General features: G+C 39.5%; 1 protein-coding gene across 1 annotated transcript in view; it reads right to left on the reverse strand.

Annotated features, from left to right (window-relative positions):
- ANO2 (anoctamin 2) overlaps positions 1-23337 on the reverse strand; it is a 158391-nt gene that overhangs the window by 80283 nt on the left and 54771 nt on the right. The window contains exons 11-14 of the mRNA XM_018562702.1: positions 21184-21266; positions 14886-14897; positions 14609-14665; positions 1856-1876 (exon numbers count right to left, since the gene is read on the reverse strand). Of these exons, the coding sequence (XP_018418204.1) occupies positions 1856-1876; positions 14609-14665; positions 14886-14897; positions 21184-21266 (173 nt within the window). The remainder of the gene's footprint in view (positions 1-1855; positions 1877-14608; positions 14666-14885; positions 14898-21183; positions 21267-23337) is intronic.

The raw sequence follows: 23337 nt of genomic DNA on the forward strand, positions 1-23337 counted from the left end.
GTGTGAAGATATTAAACAAAAATGTTTCCACGGGATGTGATTTTATGACGAGTTCTATGTTCAATTTATCATTCGGAAGATATTTTTGTTTAGAAATTTGCAGATGCTGTACATATGGGCCTAATAGCTGGCATATCACATGTGATCTAAGTAATGCGGGGTTCCTTTTCTGCAGGATGGTGTGACCTCCAACACATCTGGAAGGTCTCAGCGTACAAGTTGCGGCAGTTTTCAAGGCACGCCACTGTTTTTCCTATGGCAAAAAGGTTTTGTGAAATACATTTTCATGCAGTAAAAATGTGTGGACATGCAATACAGAACCCTATCATTGACCCAGACTCACCTGTTTGGTACAATACCACTCCCTAAACTACTCATTGCAACATCTGCCATGCTCAGTCCAAATTCCTCCTTTGCAAACCAGCTGGGGGCCCAGCCTGCCTATATCTGGGACACTGTGGCACCCTTGGGAAAAGATAGGTGGGTCTACCGACTTGACTTGGGTGCTGCAGAGTGATTAGAAGGGGTATAGCCTTAGACATGCTCAGAAACTGGCAGCACAGGAAGTTGAATGCAATCTACCCCTCACATGACCGTGATTGACAGGTTACCAACCCCCGCACTAGAGTATTAAATCGTTTTGCCCATTGATGAAAGCAGAATGTTTAGAGGAAGTTTTCCTTCAGTTTGTTTTTGGTCTTTTGTGCTATTTCAATAATATGTGTTGCATTAAGGCAACCCATTCATTTTGATAACAAGAAGGCAATGGACCAAAAACTAAGCATGCAGCATTTTTTTTTATGTCGCATACCACAATACACAGCATGTGCGTTATGCTGTCATGTGACGTCATGTGCCCCACCTCCAATATGTTTTTTTATTTTGTATTATTATTATTTTTTTTACGGTTAAGGGGCTTCGGGGAAATATCAGGGGTCTAAACAGACCCCTGATATTTCTCTTTTGAAATAGAACAAGAGATTGTGTGTCCTCGATCTCTTTTTCTGCATCCTCGGTTCTTAATCAATGGAAAGAACTCAGTACAGAGGCTTCCCATTCATTCAGAAACTGGTGATAGTAAAGTATTTACTATCATCCAGTTTATGAATGGATAGAAGCCTCTGTAGTGCTACTACCCATTCAGAAACTCGTGAATGAACAGGAAGGGGGGGATCAGATCCTGGCCGGGCGGGTCTATCTCTTCTCACTGCTTGGACATCCTGGATGACAGCTCCCTCTTCCCCCCCCGCCAGCTTCAACGTTCCATTTCTCCTCGGATCCCCACTGCCTCTGCCCATACAGATGTGGGAGGGCGGCAGGGAGTAGAGGAGTGGCACAGCCTGCAGCTTCTCCTTGGATCCCTGCTGCTCTCCCACAGTGTTGGCTGCCTGGTGCGCCTGTTGCCATGGGGCCTTGTGCTCGCCCCCCTGACAGCTGCACTCGGGCGAGTGCCTCACTTGCCTCACCTTTCCTACGACCCTGCAGTGGACATGCTACTGGTGATAGTCAGAGACCGTGGACATGCTATAGGAGAATTTCAGAGAGAGTGTACATGGAGCAGGAAGTGATCAGACTGGACATGCTATAGGCGAATATCAGAGACAATGGACATGCTAAAGGATGTGGTCAGAGACTGTGGAGAAGCTATAGGAGAATATCAGAGACAACAGACATACTACAGAAAGTGGTCAGACGCTGTGGACATGCCATAGGACTATCAGAGACAGAAGACACACTAAAGAAACTGGTCAGAGACTGGATATGCTACAGCTGTGGATGGATTCAGAGACTGCAGACATGTTACATAAGATTGCTAGAGATCATTTTAAAGCCCCATACAAATTATAGCTCCCACATTTGTTCTTCTGCCATCCCCCTTAAAAATGCGTTGCCGCATTTGCTATTCCAAATATCAATATATTAGAAGACAAAGAAAATTTACATAAAAGGAGAAAAGGAATAGACAGCACAAACAAAGCAAATAGTGTAAAGGAAATAATCCTAACCTTTTAGCTAACAACAATTAGTTTACTGAATAGATTTCCTTTACTAGTCTTAGGTCTGGTTTGAAGGTACAGTGAGGGAATGCATGCTCCATGTTTTCCTATGTCCCTGGTCACATGACGCAAGCCTTTTGTCCAATAATACTTTCCATATTTGTCCAGGTACTATTCTAATCACCTGGACAGCATGCATGGCATGGACAACACTGACTACAGGCTGTTTGGTACTTATTGTGAAGCCCTAGAAACCTAAGAGCCTAAAGTCAGACACCAAAGCATTAAGTTTCCTTATCCGTCTGTGGGACTAAAATGACTGTCCCAAAACTAAAATGTAAAGCTTCCTTACTAAATAATATCTCTACTAATGTGTCTCCTAATGTCTCCTTAAAAAAGAACCTGCCACCCCTACAATGCTATCACATAGAGGGTTTGTAATGTATGTTATAAAAAAAAAACATTTTAAAAAATAACGTTAAATAAAATAAATATAAAAACCAAAAAACCCACCAAAAAATGTTATTAAAATTCCCCCTGCCCCCACATACTGGTTGACTCCAAGCTGATGCCCAGTAAAAGCTTTTAAAGCATCACCTATAGACAATTTTTGGTACCATAGTTTTTCACCATTTCTGAGGCACATACAATTTTGAAGCTTGACATGTTTGGTAGCTATATGCTTCGCGCAACCGCCTCTAAGGTAATATAGCAAAAATTTAATAGTATATTTTGGTTACATGCACAAAAATTTACTTAAGTTTACTGATAAATTGGGCTTAATAAACAGCTGTGCTAATATCACACAACATCAAAAATTGCAATTGCCACTATTTTACTCTACAGGGTATTTGCTTTCATGAAATATATAATTCTGGGGGATTTAAGTAATCTTCAGACCTAAAATGTGCATTTTAACATGTTTGCACAAAATGCATGAATGACTGGCAGCAAAAGGGTAAAACTTATATGAGATCTTAGTAAATCGCTTTACATATGCTTTAAATAAAAAATAAAAAAAAGAAATGGATGCCATTACGGCACAGCACTATGTACTTCGGAAAAAAGGGACTACTTCACATTTGTAATTTATGCAGCCATGGGGGGTTAATTTTTAAAACCTGTGTGGTAACTAAATGTTCTCTATAAATTACAAGTTCATTGTGGACTTCTAGCTTGCCGCACAGATAATTATTTCATTTCGGTGGAACATGTTTATGTTTTATTACAGTTGTGTGTATCTGTGGCGTATTAAAAGCTTGTCGAGTCTTGGGAGAGTCATATTATTTTTCAGAGGAGGACCGGAGGTCAGCAGTGAGTTCTGAGCCGGCTTTAACCCTTCCCTGACTGGAAAATTGTCAGATAAGTCTCAGCTGATACAAACGCAGCAGAGGACCAAATATTACCTGCAGCTTTATTTCCACCATTTGGAAACAATGTCACATCAGCAAGGAAACAATGAAAATCAGACATGAATGTTTAACAGGATGTCCGCTTGGTTAATGTGTAATCTGAAATGAACCATAACATAGACAAGAGAAAAAGGGTGACTCACTCGAGTAACTCTCCAGTACATGAGCCAAATATCTAGGTGAGTCATTCACTAGAGTTGTAGATTGATGGAGAAAAATTAGGATTCACTTCATCCATAAAAATGCTTGCGCAGTTTTTTGGGTTTTTTAAAGCGTTTTCCCTTTTTCTATCATACAAACACAGAGAAAATATTCCAGCTGTATTTTTTCCTCTTTTTTATACTTACCTTTTTCAGATGGTCTGAAGCACTGATGTGATGAGCATCAATGTATGCGAGTACAGAGCGCTGTGATGATGCTCCATCAGGGGCAGGTATATAACATCCTGCATTTACAGAATGGGATCTGAGTTAAATGACTGAGGATATCCAGTACCAAAAAGTAATTACTGCTGGGGACAGCATTGTATAGGAGATAAGGTTTACAGTCAGAGCAGGAAAGTTAGAGGAAGCACAGATCTACAGAATGACTGATGCAGGTAGATCCTTGCACTGCAGTTCCTAAGGTACAACTTCCACTTCAGCAAGGAGAACAGTGAACAGCACTGTAGTGACATCACAAAATTTAATTCCAAATCTAGTGAGACTAGCAGTGAGAAGCAGCAGTGCATTATATAATTTCATGCAGCAGGTATGCAGCTATTGGGCTCAAGGCACAGGAGCTAACTTATATGTCATCTGTACTATTGACTTTCACCCAGCAGTGTTATTACTGAATTAAAGTTAATTTGCCTGGCAACCCACTCTGTAGTTATTGTTTTTTTATATTAAGAGGGGGACACACATAGTTTCGTTAAGAGACTGAACATTGAACTACCTAGATCAGTGGTGGCGAACCTATGACACGCGTGCCAGAGAGTGCACGCGGGGCCCTCTCGGCTGGCATGCGAGCCCAGGTTCGGGCCACCTCTAAGAAAAAGTCAGACCGCCCCGGATCGCCGCCTCGGTATGCGATCCGGGACGGTCACGATCAGGCAGCAGAAGCCTGCTAACAGGCATATTAAACAGCCACTTCCTCCTTGCTAGGACCCAGTGAGGCCCCAGCGAGCGGCTGTCTAATTTGCCTGTTAGGAGGCTGCCGCTGCCTGAGCATGACAATTTTATTTACAGAGCCACAGCTGCCATCCCCTGAGAGCTGCACAGCTCCCCTAAGAGCCGCACAAATTTCTGTATAATGTATTGCTGGGACTTTCAGTCCTTTCTAGCTGATGGTATTATTCTGCATTGCTGTATAATGTATTGCTGGGATTTGTAGTCCACTGTAGTCGGTGCCATTCTGTATTGCTGTATATTGTATTGCTGGGATATGTAGTCTTCTATAGTTGGCGGTATTCTGCATTGTTGTATAATGTATTGCTGGGATATGTAGTCCTCTATAGTTGGCGGTATTCTGCATTGCTGTATAATGTATTGCTGTGCTATGTAGTCCTCTATAGTTGGAGGTATTCTGCATTGTTATATAATGTATTGCTAAGATTAGTTCCTTTACAGGTTGAAGTCAGTAGCAGAACTAACAGGGTCACAACGGTCACAGTTGTACTGGGCCCCGGTGCTCCACCACTGACTCCAAGCTGTAGAGAGACTGTTCCCTTGCAGTGTGCTGCATGACATGTACCTTAGTAGCACACTGCAATGGAACATTTCACTCATTAGCACAGTACAAAGGTACATGTCACTCTGTAGTGTAGTTAAAACCTCTTGTATTGTATTTTTCATCTAAGATTCGTTCAGACGTCGTATGAAGTGTTTTTCTAAAATAATTCATCAGTATTCGGATCTAAGTGTGGGGTTGGCACTTTGAGACACATAAGTTGGTTTAGTGATCCAGTTTGAGCACTCGGGCTCAAAAAGGTTTGCCACCGCTGACCTAGATGTACTAAGCATTAAAATGCAGTCTTACCATTCACTAGAGACTATGATATAACTATAAATGATCAAAAATTTATTTATCAAAGGGGAACTCCATTCAGAAACAATTTAACACCTCTTTATATATTACAGACTACCCTTATAAACCATATACCAATACTGTATGGACACACTGGCGAAACTACCAGGGTCGCAATTGCGACCGGGCCCTGGCGTTCCACCTGTTGGGGGGGCCCAGAGAGGAAGAAGAGGGCCCCCCAAGATAGTGCTGCTCCTTCCCCACCGCTCTGCCACCCACAGCATGTACAGGCAGCTGTGCGGGGCTGGAGAGGCTGTCACACGGTGCATGGCGGTGGGGGGTTGGGGGAGCCCTCCGTGATTTCTTGCACCGGGGCCCTGAAGGTTCTAGTTACACCTCTGTATGGTTACATACTGTATATGAATACTTTTATTAGAAAAGCTCAAAGTGCATCCAAAGCCAATTTATTAATTTTTTTTACTTTGGGATACAGAAGATTAGAACCCCAGTCAGGCTTTAACTGCTGTCTGTACCTCTGCTGGGGAGAGTACCCTCTCTATTTGTCCAGTGACATTCACACCTGGATTATGAGTGAAGGAAAATCCTAAATTCTGATATGTCACCCAAAAAGAAATAAAGATGAAGACTTCAAATGGGAACACTTGTTGCAGTAACACATGTCTAAGGATTTGTCTTGCTTCCTGTTGTGCCCAGTAGACAGGGAGTTCAGGGTATTTTCCCCAATGAGGCAGAGATGGCAAAAAAGCTGACCATATTCTCCACTAAAAAAAAAGTTATTGCTTTAGATATACTTTAAAAATAAAAACAAATCCCTTGATTGCTACATTTTAGATAATTTTTAATACTAGGAGTTTTAATCCATTCAGAAACCTACTATTTCTGAGTACATACTGAGTATACAGGTTATCAGTTTAAATCACTGTGGCTAGCAATATTAGATACAATCTATTACCAACTTGACATCATACTTGTAGGCAGACTTCTCTTTAAAAAAATCAATTATTTTTAGTAAGTTCAAAGGTTTTCCAACAACTTAAGCAAATTGAGTTTGTCATTTATGATCAGAAATGGCCACCCATTTCCAGCCATGTATTATGGCTGCATGCTTACACATGATTGCCTGTCATGTTGCGAGCTACTTTATGTCACCTAAGATATGTGTAAGAGAACGTTTGACCCCAGTAATGAAATTGAAGCATCTAATCTGAGCAATACTAAAGATGGTTCTCATTTTGTCGGCTCCATCGAGATGGTTTTGACCTTGTAAAATTTACAGAGTTCCTTGCACAAACGGCACTAGATATTAAATTGTCTTTTTTTTTTCTCCAATATAATTATCACTTTTAAACAAAGCTATTATTCTATAGGCCTTACTTCCTTTCTGTATCTTTCATTTCAAGCTTAGAGGTTTATTTAGGAAATCGTCCCTACAGACTTTCAAAGCTCCTGTTAAGTCAGAGCTAGAGCTCTCCAATCAACATGAGCTTTACAGATTGCATAGGGTGTGTGAGAGACCACTGCTTTCACACAAAGAGAAAGGGTCTTTCTCTTCATTATTTTGGCAGTGGACAGGCTTTTCTTCTTAGGATGTGGCTGCTTTCTAAAGAAAAAAACTGTAAAATTTTGAACACCTTTTGTTTTAATAAACCTGGAATGTATTTAGCTGAAAGTTCAGTTGAGCTTTAACAGGTCATTAAAACAAACCTATACTTAAATGTTAACTTAAAGCAACCCTTGGGAAAACTCCAAATAAATCATGTACCTGTAAAAAAGTAAATTAATACATATCCTCTTCTACAGCCAGCTCCACCATAAGCCATAGAGTAACCCCAAGCTAATGTGTGGGAAGAAACTGACACACCCGGGAGTGTTGAACTCCTGTGTCCCCCACAGGGCTCTCTGGTTTCTCCAGCTGACCTCCACCTCACTACTATGTCCGGTAGAGATATAGACACACCCAGCAGACACACTTCAACTAGGAATCGCCAAATGGGGGTGGAGGCGTTAGTAGAGATAAGTCATCTTTTTCTTCTTTAGAGGTACATGTTTTTGGGGGAGTTTACCCTTTTGGTGACATGGTCGCTTTAACATGTGCTTGGCCCATGTGTATCAACATGTTGACAATAACTGAGACTGTTTAGAGATAATTCCCTTATTCTGAATCTGAACCTCTGCCAGTGCAGCAATGCCCTCTGTGATTATGGCCACTGCACACACTATCAATGTTCTCCCGTTGATCCTGTCAGTGTTCTTTTTCTAGCTGACTTTAAGCAGCACTCAAGTACGATTTTTTCTGGATAGATCAAAGGAGTTAAATCAGCGGATGTGAGTTTATACTTAGGCAGCTATAGTCAGCTTATATTAAATACAAGATGTATTTGAATTGTATATATACTACAGCAACTTAGTTTAGCATTTTTTTAAAAAAAATTTTAAGTTTACAAAGTTAATAATCCAGAGGGGTCTTCTTGTGTCATCTGTCTCACACAAAATCCTAAAAATCTTGTCAAAGATTAAATTAGGTGCATCTTTACCTTTGCTCTGCAAGATAATGGAACCTAACAGAGGTTCTTCAAACGCTTGACAAATGCATGTCAATGCACATGAAACACTCAAAATGTTTTAAAAGAAGCCTGAAGAAATGCCTGAAACACTGTCTGGATTAAACTTGTGTTTTGTGAAGGAGCCCATTTTGAGATTTTCTAATCAACTGTCTATCCAGTGTTAAAAGGCATAACTACTGTGGTCAGTTGTTGAAGAGGCCTGGATACAGAGGGAGAGATCCATCAAAGCAACAGCAAGATTTACACAGTCCAGGTCCCTTGCCCTTACGCGTTAATTATTTAATTCATTAAAGAAACAAATGAGGGTTGCAGCCTGAAGATCTTTATCATGCGACTTTTTTGGTTAAGGAGCCCATTTCAGTTAAGAAATATAATAATCTGGAGCGGTCTTCCTGTGTCATCTGTCTCACACAGTCTTAAACATGTTGTTTACAATTGAACGTAATACATGTTTAGTTTTGCCCTCCATCCTGATGGAACCTAACAGAGATGTTCCATAGCAACTGGATTATAGGAGATCCACACAGTTCAGTTCCCTTGTCATTAATGGTTAATTATTTCTTACATACAAGAAACACTAAGAGTTACAGACTGACAGCTGGATATTACTTGTGTTTTGTGAAGGAGTCTACTTATGGGTTCCTCTAATCGACTGCCTATACAATGCTAAAAAGGCATAACTACTGTTGTCAGTTGTTGAAGAGGTCTGTGGATGCTCAGACACCTAAAACCAATGTGATACAGGTCGCTACGCCTAGAGTGCAGGTAGAGTGCGGGACTGGAATTCTTCAGGGAGTACTCAGTGAAGCATAAACATATCAGAAGCTTCATAAAGTTCCTTCACAGCTCAATCTGGTGAACTTGGTGGAGAGTTTGCTCAGTTCTAGTAGGCATAGCAATATATCAATAGTATTCCAAAATTAATTCTTGTGATAGATAAACAAAACAAATGCACATTTTCATGCTTAGTGACTTTACCAGTAACACACAGTCAGGCATTAATGCAAGCAACAGACTGTGATGAAAAATATCAATGTACAATAAATACCATAGGGGGTTTACATTCCCTGAACATTTTATCGACCACCCAACACTGCTCTAATAAAAACAAATACATATGTTCCACATCATGGGGACTAATAACCTGAAGTGACAGCAGTGTCTAGAGAGACAAATAGAAATATACTGAGTTAGAGATGAAAGTATGATGCCTTAGTGTATGAAAACAAAGCATCAATACAAATATGTCAATCAGAGCCATTCTCTACTCGTACAATGCCATCTGTTTATTATCCATCTTAATAACAAATATATTATTTTGACTTGACTAATTTTAAGGGGAATTTATGTTTGACCCATACTTCCTTCTGTGACTGCTTTTTGTGGTTCTGAAATACACTACTGAAAAGGCTTTCATATACTGTGTACATATATATATATATATATATATATATATATACACTACTATTGTCATGTGGGCTACTATTGACAAGATTCTAAAGATCCCTGAGCTTCTCCACCAAGTATGAAATTAATCTCTAAAGCAGTGGTTCTCAACTATTCTTAGGTATGGACCCCAAATGATGGTGTGTTCTTGCCCAGAATCTAGCAATGAGCTTGTCCACTAAATATGGAACAATCCCAATTCTATAAATCCTCTAAAAAAGTGGTGCTCAACCACCCTTAAATGTGTACTCAAATTACTGGTGTGCCATCATTGCCAAGAATCTAATCCTGGGTTTGTCAACCATGTAGAACATGAACTAAATACTTAACATGCTCTAGGTAGCAGTGTTCAACCATTCTTAGATATTGACCCTAAATGTTTGTGTTGTATTGTTGTCAAGAATGTAGATATCATTGAGCTTGTCTACCAAACATGAAATGTGTTTAATCCTCTACATCCTCAATGGTAGTGATCATGCGCCCTAATTGCTGGTGCGCCATCCTTTAGTGACTACCAAATGGCACATTTCAAAAGTATAATTAGAGATATTATTTTTAAAGCATCCTGTTAACCGGGGGCCCGAGAAACTCATTTTTGGGGTCCTGATACACAGTTTGTATGTTTCCACACTAAAGCTATAGCTTCCTATGCTGTTAAAAAAAAGCTATGGACTATGCAGAAGGAAATCAGCAGTACAAAACTAAGGGACTGAGATGTAATTAAACTAAAATGAAATCTTCTTTATGAAACATAACTGAAATCCCTTAGTGAAAACATACAGCTATGCGGAGTAGGTTAGGGGATTGGATGCAACTAAGCAACTCTTCACAAATGGGCGGTGTCTCATAAGTCATTTGGCACCATTTTCCAGCACTGAGACCAATGTGTTCTAACGATCTGTATAAATGAAATTTGACAGGTCTCAGTTCTGGGCAGTGTACCAGAAATAGCATAGAATATCTGTGTGGTCTTTTAAAGTTGACCTGTCAGTTACCCATCAAAACTATATCTTAACAGATACAGTTAATAACACAATTTGTGTTTTATTAATATTTCACTGACCATGTTGTAACTATATACATCCTTCCATATTCTTTTTTTACATACATTAAGCTAACATCATTTAGCCAGTCCTACTGATAATACGAACTATCCCAACATTAAATACAGTCATTTAATGTGTATGTCCTGGCCTTACCCAAATGTACTTCTATACTTCTCTCACCAGTCCTTTACAGCATGTCCCAGTGTTACTTTTGTTTTTACCTTGTTACTGTAGTGAGAAACATCTTTATTACTCCCTATGCAATCATCACCAGACTTGTAAGATTATTGCAGATACAGCTGCTGGGAGCTCATAACCTGTTGACATACAGTAGACATACCTCCAGAACTACATCTCCTAAGAGATGTAGGCTTGCTCTTTGGAGTCAAGGTTGTAGCATAGTTTTGCTGGGAAATAAATCAATATATGCATGTGGAGAGGGACAGAAATGCCCTTCAAGAAGATGACAGCCGTGGTGAAGAACATCATGAAGCTGCATTGCTGGAATATGGCAAACTCTGTGGTAAGTTTGCCATCATGTGCAAATATACTTGCACGTTATGGAAAGAGCTCCCAACACACCGCTGACACTTCATACTGTTTTAAAATATAACTTCAATTTCACTAAATGTGATCCGTTTAGTATTTGTCCCTAAAGCCTCTAAAAATGCCAATATACAGCAATACCTTACTGAAGGATAGTCCCTTGTATCCAGCATCCTACATTCAGATGTACTCTTAGAATGTTCAATCAGCTCAATGCAGAGCAGGTCTACTTTCTCCAAAACATCACCCTCTACTGGTGGCCAGGACCAGCTTGTGTACAGCAAAAGAGGTAGCAAACACAAAGCTAGTCCATGGTGCTGGAAACAGGATTTATCTTTAGAAAAATTAACCCACATCATATTGGCATTTCTGTTGCTACAGAGACAAGTATAAAAGCATAATTTTTCATGAAAGGGCACATACACTTTAATGTTGTAGTCTTGATTTTTGTAACACAAGTGTAAATCAAACAGCATTTATACTCAAACAAGAATTTAGTTTTGCTGTGCATTTGTTGTGGCGATCTGTGCATTTGTGTCCAATTACATCTACCCTCGAGGAAATCTTGCCATTTTTAAAATGACAATCACAAAGATCCAGGGACAACAGCTGCAGGATTACGACATTCCCCTCTATCCCTCTCGTGAAGCGCGGAAATTGACTAAAGGCGTCTCGTGTGAGAGTCAGACTGGGGGAACCTTGGTATGACTAAGTTTGTACACAGAGCCAGGCACATGACTGTAACACGCTTTTAATCATTGCATAATGTGTTTGTTAGGACAGCCTCTTGTATATTGCTCACAAAAACTCTACTCTAGTAAGCCTAAACTTTTAATGTTTCCTGTTTTTAACTCAGCCCTGATATATTTCACTCCCACATAAGGAGACACTGATCAAGGTGGTGGCTTCATGTGGTGAATCTAAAGTCTATTGCTAAACAGTAATTATGGATTTCCTGTATTTTTCAATACATCATTTTAGTGTTCCGTGTCTCCGCACCTCCTGTAGTTGTGGTACTACATTGAACTTCCTAAAAATTCTATTTGCTAAACTCAAATGTTTCCTTGGGGTTAAATTCAAAATCAGTTATTAACAGCAGTTTTTCAAAGGCACTTATGGCATCTGTATTGTCTCTAGGGATCTAGTATTTTTCAGAATTCTCTTCTGTATTTTGTGTAATCTTTAGGAAGCAGCAGGGTCAACCTACAGTATATGTTTCTCCTTGTAAGTGTTCCCTAAACACAGACCATTTTTCTTTCTGCTAGAAGCTGTTGAGCAGGCCTCTGTGTACAAAGGGTTAACAATTAGCGTTAGGAATCATTAACCACGCAGTCAATCACCTTGAGTCTGGGATCAGCGGTTTGAGCTGGCGAGATGTTCAATGTTTGGGTTGCTCCCTGCCATGTGGTTGAGTCTAGTGAGCTGTGATCTGTCCTTCTTCTTTTTGGCCTTAGGGCCAAAGGGTTGGAAGTTGCTCCTGAGAACATTATAAATAAAGCATGGTGGATTAATAAAAACAAAAAAATTATAGAAAAAAAAGGGCAATCAGCCATTCCAAGCCTTTATAAAGGGACTGTATAGACCCTTGTTGCCCAACCTGCAGCCCCAGGGCCACAAGTGTGCCTCTTCTGCTTGCTGCATTGCTCTTGGAACCCTAGTAATCAGTAGTGGGTATGGAAGCATCAATCTAAGAAAGAGGTTGTAATAGCGTTAAGCTCTAGAAGTAGCAGATAACATGTCCCTTGTCTCTGACTATCCCCTTCAGCAAATCTCCCATCTCCAACCATACTTGTATCATGTCCACAGTCTCTGACCATCTTGTTGAGTAAGTCTGCAGTCTCTGACCATTTCCTTTAGAAGGTATTGGGTCTCCAGTCAACAGGTTTCCAGTCTCCCACCACACCAGAAGAATGTCTACATTATCTGATCATCTCCTGTAATATGGCTAAAGTCTCTGACCATCTCCTGTGGTAAGTTTCCAGTCTCTGATCACCTCATGAAGTATGCGTGCAGTCTCTGGCAGTTTTCTGTGGAATTTACTGAATATTATGTGCAGTCCCTTGGTGATGTCAGAGCCAATTTGGAGGCCCCCTATACCTCATAAGTTGACAATCACTGGTATAGACACAGCACGTCAAATGCCTCTAGATCCCTTCTTGTAATAAGCCCTTTCCTCAGAGATTTATGTTTACTGACATAGAACATAGTTTTTAAAAAAATCTGGAGGTTGACTTAGGGGGCTTACTACAATATTAAATTCACACCACACGTCAGTGGTGATTCTTGATTCTTGACTAACATTTGCTCAGACGGATTCAATGCATCTGATCAATTATTTATTCAACGAAAACAATACATTATGAACTTGGAAACCAAATGCATTATTGGCCCAGATGGCTTTTGCAGCACATTTGTTTCTAACCTCCATTGAATATGATGCAAAACCCATAGTTTCCCAGAAACAGTAATGACATTGTATTCCTATCTGCACGATGGACTAACTTGTTAAACCCGGGAAGGCTCATATGGTATCTACTTTATTGAGAATCAAATTCCAGCAAAAACACTTTTTGAAAACATGAATTTGTTAGGTATCCGTTGCAAAGATGTTCTTTATTGTTTACATAAGGTCTACATGCCCTGTAGGTAAAGACCTTAATTCTGTTTTAAATATGAAATGTTATTTGCAGATATTGATACATTGATAATACCCAAGCCTTTGTCGACCCTTCCCTCGGGTAAAAAAGTTACACTTCCCCACATGTCTGGACATGGATATCGTCCCATAGTGATGACTTCATACTGACTCAGTGCTGATCTCTCTAATAGGCTACCAGATGTCTTTGGGTCATAAAGGAAACCTGATCCGAGTTGTGCTTTTATTTTTTCAGACTACTCCCTCATTTTAAATCTTGGACCATGGGAGCAGGTTATGTAGGAGAGTGAAATCCAAATATCCCAGATTGGGGTTGTAAATTTTTTGGAAACGCAAAGCCATATGTAACATAAATTAAATGGATTTATCAAGTAATATAATACACTATACTGTATATGACATATGGAATTCTTGAATTTTTTTCTACTTTGTTATATAGTTTTGTTTTTCTTTTGATATGTTACAGCATTGCATTAATTATTGCAGCATGAATAAGGTATTGCATTGAAGTTATTGTGAATGTAATTTCAAAAGCAGTTTTCAATATTTTTTAATCTCTAGCTTTCTTTGAAATAATACCTGATTATCTTGCCATGAATGTAATCATTCAGGCATTGCAGACACAAGGTGACAACTCTCTGTTCCTGTCTCTTAATTGTGATGTGCTTTGTCACACTTTCATATGGGCTTCTGAAAGAGAGTATAAGGGGGCCATTTCAGCACATATTAGGCAGGCATGGTCCACTGTTGTCACCATCAGGGAATCCGGTAGGTGAAATGCCATGCAGCCATCGCCGGTGTGCATGTGGATAGCAATTGACTGCAGAGACATTTGTTAGAAACTAGTTTGTAAATGTTACATATACAGGAAATGTTAAAATGTTAAAAACGGTCTTACCCCATTTTTGCAAGCTTTGCACTTCTCTTTCATTAAAAGCAGCTTGGTTTCGTATTCTGGTCTTGGATGCTCCTACACAAGAAAATAAAACCCGGGGCACCATGTTAGTAATTGTTCACTGTTCTTCTGCAGACGTCAAACACGACCAATAGAGGACAATACACCGAGTCACAGCTGAGTTTGGTGTTTACGTTTTGGCACCATAGGACACGATTAAACACAGTCACTAGAATTGGAGGGATCAAACACTTGAGGACACGCAAAGGTCTAACAAAAGGGAAACAAGTCAAACCTTTATACGTTCCTTGGTGCATATTCAATGGTGGAAAAGGAGAGAAAACATATTATAAGCATAAGCCAAGCAGGAAAAAAAAAGCCAGATATATTTCTTTTTCTTTCACAAAAACCACAAGGTTTATTCAATAAGAAGTTGTTTTGTTAGCAAAACCCTTGTCAATTTGAGCTTGGAACACAATGTGTATAGTTCTGGAATGCGCACAGGGTTTTACAGTCTACACAAGAAAAAGGAATAGACCAGGGACTACCCAGTAAAAACTGTTACCATGTCTACATTAGGGAATGTTTACAAAGCCCAGTGCCAGAATCAAATCCATAGCAGCTCACATAGTTGCTATGGGCCCCCAAAGCATGGGGGGGCCTGTTATGAGATCTCCTTCCTGCCTGTCATTGACCTATTGACAACAGAAAGACAACTTCTCTGCAGATTTCTTATTCTTATGTGTCTTTATTTCTGTCTGAAACTTCTTTACGGACAGTTTCCCTCAAGACAAGTGAAATGATGTTGGTAAAATAAATTTACTGCAAAATTGCTGTTTTCAGAAACTCTCATTACGCTCATTGAGCAGCTTCGGCAAAATGTGTTTAAAGCAACACTGTCACTTTGGCCATACAGGCATGCTGACAGTTTCTCTGGTAAGGACAACCCCTGACCCCTTTAAACTCCCCTTACCTTCATTTCCTTGCAGATTTTCTGCAGCTGAGATCAGGTTAGACCCCAGTCACATGACAGTGCTTGGGCCAGTGATTGGCTGCTACTAGGCCCGGCCAGCATCACAGAGGAGTAGATCAAATGCATACCTGGAATTCTCACCAGCTGCCAGTTTAGGGGGTTTCAAAAGGGGGGAGCCCTTTCCAGAGTCCCTGCATAGCCAAGGTGATAATGTCTCCTTAAGCCAAAAAACTTCTTTTTTTTTTCCTTTTTATTTAAAGGATATGGCTTTTTATGTATTTAGTATAGTTTCATTTATTTCATAAAGTGTTCTATGAAGTTTTTCTCTATTTTTTTGTGTATTTATTCTTTCTGTGACAAAATAATGAGGCCGAAAATGAGGGGGCCAATGTTTGTCAGAAGAACATTTCAAGCTTAATTAAAAGGGTTTTCTGTAACCCCCAGGAGCCATTTTGTACCCTAATTTTACCTTCCCCATTGACTCCAATACATTTGTCTGAAAATACCAAAATTTTATCCCAAACTTTTAGTTTTTTTGCTGAAATGTTATTGCTGAAATGATAAGGAAATTAAAAATCTCAATTTCACTCATCACTAATAAAAACATTGCCCGTAGTGCTAACTCTTCCTCATTCTACTAAAATGTGTTTCTGTTCTAATATGCCACTTTGGGTTCCCTCTTGAGGCTGTTCATGTGACCCATGTCATGACATATGCCATGTGTTTTTTACTGACACAACCAATAAGCATCTCTGCTTACAAAGTGGTCATTCTCTGTGGCCCACTTCAGAAGGGAGCCTGGAGAAGCAGCTTATTTAGGAAAAATGTAAGAAACTTGTCCAAAACCCAATTAGACCTGTGTTTGGATGTTATATCTGCTTGGAAGCCATCATAAGATGGAAATGGCTTGACATAGTACATGCATTGAGATACTGAAAAACTGAAAATGTAGTTTGCTTATAGATTAAACATTTTCAGATATTGTCTTTGTTATGCCAGTTTGATCTATGAAGACATAATAAAGGGAGAACAGATGTAAACTGTTATAGAGGGAATCCAAGGAATTTCTAAATGTTTCTTTTGCAATGTGCATATTTTCATCGTAAGTAGCCCAATGTGTTTAATACAAAAATTAGATTAGAAATTATTAACTAGATATTTACAGAGAAACACAGATAAGGCAGGTGCTAGAATTAAAGAGGCAGCCCGCTGGCATAGGATGTTGCATTTTTATCTGTATTGTGTCACTAATTGGCTTACATCTATTAAAGACTTAAGCTGGCCATACACTGTGCGAAGTTTAGCCGATTCTTGATGAACCAGGCGAAATTTGTTCAGTGGGTGCCCCAGTCAGCACCCTTACTCCCGGCATACTTCAATCAGAAGATTGAAGGAGTCTGATGGAAAGTCTTTGGGCAAACAGTGATGACAGCTTATCAGCTATTGTCACTGTTCAAGTATTCTGACAGCGGCCGTTGTTATATACAAAGAAAACAGCGGGAGATTCATCCATCCACACTATTTAGTGTGAATGGAGGCATCTGTTATATGTATTTCATTCAGCCTTAAAAAAAATATAGCGATGTATGCCCAGCTTTAAGCAGTGTGCCGCATTAGCAGACTTCCTGGCTGCCCCATCACAGCCATTATGATGCTAAGCAGGAGGGACCCACAACTCCTGCTAATAAAATGGAGTTTTAAAGAGGTTAAAACAAAATATAAATAAATAGCCAAATAAGAGTAAAAATAAAAAAGCAGCTTTTGCTGCAATACTCGCCTTCAATCAATAGCTGTCACCTGCAATAATTCCTTCCTGCTTCTTAATGTTGCCATTCTTCTGGGTTGAATGAAGTCAATGGGTTGTCATAGGTCAACCCATTGTGGCAATGTCATCACACTGCTGGGCTTAGAGCAGTATACAGTAACCCACATCTTGTGTTGTGGTGTGCTGCAGTGAGCTATAATGCAGGCATTGTGTATGTGTGTGTTGCACTACCATTCAACATGAAGAGCAACACACACACACACCTCGCTTTACAGTGCGCACATTTTACTGTAGCACACTAGATTTGGACAGGCACTCAATGTCCTTCCAAGTAATCATTGCAGCTGCAGGAATTTCTTTGCTATATTATATGGAAAATTTATAAAGGAATTATCATTTTCCCAGAAAATGCTCTTTAATTGGTCACAGATATTTTCCAGCATTGAACAGACTGGGATTCAACTCTGATAAACTCTGCAATGCATGTGTGTAAAATGGCATTAAATTATGTTTTACTCTTACTCTTTACTTTTATTCTTCATTTATTATTGGTATTTATAACCAATTTACTAACCTGTTGCACTGTGAATCAGGACTCACAATATTAAGCACAGCACCACCAACTGGTAAAACTGGGCATCACAGCCTATCTCTTTGTAGTTCTGTACCCCACACGTTAGGATTTCCAATGGATTTTTTGCTTGGAAATGCAGCACCCCCTACAATAGTTATACTAGTCTTCCTTTTGCTCTCCCACCAGCCCACTGCAAAATCCCTGCATAAGTTCATGTTAGGTTTGGGTTGGAGAATACTCAGGGCTAAAGACCCTCTTCATGTAGAGCCTCCTGGTTTAAATGACAGCCAGGGTCACTCAACCCAATTCCTCTGAGCCTAGGCTCTCACAGACCCACCCCCTGGTGTGGCATCATTATGGTGGCCTAGCCTCAGAGTATTACTGTACAGAAAGGCGCTCACACATCTTTGCACAGAAGGAAGGATCCATGACATCTTTGGACTAGCCAGAAAACCATAACACTGTAGTTTGTTGACCGAGGAAGTGACCAATTGCTTTGGGGAATCAATGAGGATTTTTCTCCCTATTGAAGCAAACTGAAACATGTTTTAAACGGGTTTTTTTTCTTTCTCTGGATCATCTGTAGCATTAAGGTTCTGAGTATTTAAGTTTTTTCATTCATTTATCCATTTATTGGAACTAAGCCAAAAAAGAAGAAGAAAAGATGGGGCTTTGAAAGTGTCTACTAACTAATTTATTGGAACTAGATGGATATAACTTTTTAAGCTAACTATGTAACGCTACATTTTGACAGATTTTAATGCTTTACGTTTATAATTAAACTTTTGATACAGAAAAACAAGGTGAATGAAAGTTTCACTAGTTCATATCTTCCCATCAGTAAGAAAATATTGCCTTTTAATAGACATCACGGGGCCTGGGAGCATGTGCGCTTCTAATAATTTATGAAAGAAAACAAAAGCCCATTCAAAGCACATTAAAATTAATGCAGAACTAAACCCACATTGAATTAATAATAGTGTTCACTGTGAAAAATGTTTATTTGACATAAACCAGTTAGAAGTCATATAATTACAGTATAATAATGACAGAAACAGTTTTGATGCTGGATTACGACGAAACAGAAGCAGCATAAAGCTGTGACCATAGCAGCCAGATTTCATTTTAATGTGCTTGATGGCTAGTTGCTATGGCTAACTGCTGCACATGTGCTTCTGCTTTCATACATCAGCTATATAGATGCTCTAAATATCAGAAATAGAAACCTGTCACTGCTGTCCTCTCCTTCTAAAAATGCTAGTTGCCTAGCTGTTATGCCAAAGCTTGGCTTCAGTCATTTCACTGGCCAGAAATGAGTATGCAAATAGGGAATTATGACTTTTCTCTATGGCTTTTGTAGGTCTGTGAAAGTGTTGAGGCCAAAAACAACCACGCAACAGCAGTTTTGTAAGAAAATTAGCAATACAGTACATCTATTTATTTTGTAATAGGTCTAATTTAAAGTGACTTTTCACTCTAAGAAATAAAAAAAACTGCAGTACTGCACATTTAGAGCTCATTGCACCCTTAAAAACTGGGGATGAGATCAGATTTGAATTGAACCTGGTACGAACCTATGCTCCTCCGAACCCGGAAGGAGCATCTACTGATCATGGAAAGAAGCTCCACCTCTGACATTCAATCAGCTGTGGACAGGGAAGCTTGGCATAAGCAAAGCAGTGGGGTGCAGTGATGTCACTGACATTATACATTATGACTACATGGTTATTTTAAGTAAGTGACATTTACCTAATATGGCCATGAGGCCATGTAAGGTAAATTACATCAGCACAAGCTTACCGCCTCTTTGTTTATGGTCAGCTGTGGGGCGGAAAATGCTCCAAGCCACAGCTGATTGGGCGGGAAGTCCATGTTCAGATGAGATTAGGTTAGGACCATGCTTGTTCCAGGTCTGTGGCACTGAAACCAGAGACAGTAGGGGAATGAGCATTTTCAGAAGTCAGCAATGGAGGACTCCGTATTTCTGTTAGAATAAGTTTAATTTAACTTAAATTGTACCTTTTCTTTTTTTCTAATCTGTCAGCCTCATAGGCTCAGTTTTAAAAGTCTTTAGGCAGGATCTGAAGTCACAGATTCTATAGGGTAAGACTGTTGCAAATTTCGGTGTCCCAGATGCTGATTTGCAAGAGGAGAATCAAAAACACTGCCTGGAACGTCAGCACTCATGAGCCCTTGGGGCATTGAGTTTACATCTATTTTTCATCAGCAGAAACCTTTGGGCTCCTTCCTGAATCCTCACATCTATTAGTTGGAAAATAATAAAGCAGCTTTTGCCGCCTCCTAGGTTTCATATGGTGTATAACAAGTCAAGATATCATATATCCATCTAACCACAAATGGCTAGCCAAAAGTGAAAAATAGACGTTTTCGTGAAGAATGGTTATCCCCCAAACACTGTCAAGATGGAGTAGAACTTTCCTAAACACTGTCAAGTCTAATCGATCAAGAAAAAAGCAAAGTGCAATCTAACTCATGTCAACCAATCAGAATTCAACTTTCATTAATCCGAATTCTACAGTCTGTTAGGTTGCTATTGGAGCTTAGTATACTGCAGTTCAGATTTGTTCTTTCCATTGCTTTGGCATTGGTCCTGTAGGCTCCTTGCAAGCCCCAGAGCAGCAGATAAGTATAAAACACACTTTGCTGGTAAATAAGACTATAGCTTTGAGGAAGGAGTGCGGGTAGATTTTTTGTATTGATTATAGATCCTGTTTTAGGCTTTAAATACATATGTGTGAATTTATTTTGCATTGTTGAATTAAGGCAGTCCATTCACTTTTAATAGGTCCTTAACTGACCTCAATGCATGAGAAAATGCACCTGCACTATTTTCGGCCATTGCACCATAAAACACATTGCATTCACATCATGTATTGTTGTGTTCTAAAGTACAAGTACATTTGCTTATACAGTATATGTGCATGGTGGTACAATTCGGAAAGAAAGTCATCACACATATATAGTATTTTGCCATGCATTTGTGTAACTCCAAGCCATAAGTGGAAAGCCAGCCTTAGAAAGCATTTTAGAAATTCGTAGATGTTGCTTATTGACTGTTGAATCACATTGACTTTAAAGAATAAAACTATGTGCTTTATTGCTTATAATCAGCAGTGGAATACTGATGTTCATGGAGCAGTCTAGAATTCAATGGAGCATTTTGCAGTACTGGTGCCAGGTTGTCAGTTTCTGTATGTTCTTTTAAAAACCACTTCTGATTTTAATTAAGCTATTTTTTTAAATCAAGATTGAAGACTTACTTCTTCTTCTTCTAAGCCTGTAAGGTCCCAAAAGTAGCTTAACCTCATCTGCAAGCGTTTCCAGTGTTCAAGGAATAAGGTAGCTGGAAGTCAAAAGGAATAACAGTTAAGGTGAAGCCAACGAGGACAAAAAAGAGGCAAGATTGCTGATGATCTATAAGGCATCTCTAGGAACTTTTTAAAGGAGATGTATATCCTTTTCAGTTATCAGCTATAAATGTAGAAGACATCTGCTTGATGTAAATAATGATTTTATCGTTGCTTAAAAACTTTGTTTCTATGTCTAGTTTGTATATCTGTAATTATATAAGTACATAGAGGCAGCCAAATTTACACACTACATGCTCTGAGTGCAAGTATACTGTAAATGAACCGCGTTAAGGATTTTATCTGAGACATATCCTGATTGATGATTTAAAGATTACACACTGATCTTCAACAGATACAGGAGTGTCATTTGTAGTTATAGTGTATTTTGTGGCTGGTTGCAAGCTGGTGTGTGCACCCTGTCAGCGGATCCACTGTTCATATGTTCATAATATTGGGCAGAAGACTACTCCATCCGGCAATATGTGCATAAGTGTAGATGATAGGTGTAATCAAACAAATATACATTGTCCAGCAAAGTATGTCTTTTTATTTATCCCCAAGGATATACAGTCATCGTGTTTACAAACAACTCTATCAGCTCTGCTTTCCTGAACTTCCTGTCCAGTACAAAATTGCACGGGACAAAGCAGTCTTCAGCAGATGTCTATCTACTGGCTTAGATAACGAAGGAGGATAAATGAGAGGGGAGCAGGTAGAGGGGAGTATCTTGCCTTGCTGTGCCTGTGGGTTTGTGGAGACACACGCAGCTTACTAGCACATACAAGAGTGGCTCCATAGAACCCTGCAAGGGAAAGGAGCCACCCTAAAAAAGGATATCAGAGCCAGTGCTCAGGGGATGAACTGATTCTTCAGGAAACTAAAACTTTTAAACATCAAGAAGCAGAATCTATTGCAAGTGCTTTAATCAGCATTTAAAATAGCTTAAAAACTTTTTGACATTAATATACGTGCTGGAGGTGGGATCTCACTGGGGAAAGACCAGTCTGTGTGATGGAGGTGGGATCTCACTGGGGAAAAACCAGTCTGTGTAAAGGAGATTGGATCTCTCTGGGGAAAGATCAGTCTGTGTGCTGGAGGTTGGATCTCACTGGGGAAAGACCAGTCTGTGTGATAGAGGTGGGGTCTCACTGGGGAAAGAGCAATCTGTGTGCTGGAGGTGGGATATCACTGGCAAAGTGAAAGTAGAGCTTAGAAATTCTATACTATAGGATATTGTATTTTTATTTTGAGATAGCTTTGTACATCTTTCTCTTTACCTCCTGCTGAAAAATATGCTATTTACAGAGCTCGGTAGCTCATGACCTAAACAGGAGTCTATGTTCGTTGTAATCAGATAGTGGACTTTCTGTGTTGTAATGAGGAAAGTTGCAGTGTCAGCATCCTATTAGTAGGAATTGTCCCAGTCACTAAGAACTTCTAAATGTTGGTATGTGTCATGAAGGACATAAAATCCTAGACTTTAAAATGCAGGCTAGGCATGTATTGGTTCCAGCATTATTATCCATAGTTTTAAAAACTGAAAGCGGGGCTAAACAAATTGTGTCTAAATAAAAAGACTATTAAGAGTATTCTAATGAAATCTTGGTGTCTTTTGTGTACGTCTTCTAGTTCTGTGCAGTTGTCGAGCTTGAGACAGGTCCTGCACTCCATCTCTGTTCCTACAAAAAAAAAAGGCTGGTCACTGATGGTCTCTAGCCTTAAGTAGGGTGACTGGTCTTGTATCTGTCCCCCTCCTGTAGTTTTTTTGTTGGGTCCCTCCCCATAGCTATGCTCTCTGCACAGAATATATGTACAGCATGGTGATTAGGTCATCACTACTTTCACAAGGTAATAATATGTGTGTTTGGAACACACGTACGACATCTATATTCTTGGTGGCTATTGGCGAATGTTATTAAATTTCACGCCCGGAGTTCAGCTTTAGAATCATGCAACAAGATGCTGCAAATCCCCCCTAAAAACCCCAAAAGAAGAGTAAAAAGCTAACAGTAAATTGACTTCTATGACTTTAGAAGATTTGAACTGTTTCCAGGCTAGACTTAG

Source organism: Nanorana parkeri, unplaced genomic scaffold (assembly GCF_000935625.1).
Source record: "Nanorana parkeri isolate BGI_ZX_2015 unplaced genomic scaffold, ASM93562v1 scaffold592, whole genome shotgun sequence".
NCBI classification, from domain to species: Eukaryota; Metazoa; Chordata; class Amphibia; order Anura; family Dicroglossidae; genus Nanorana; species Nanorana parkeri.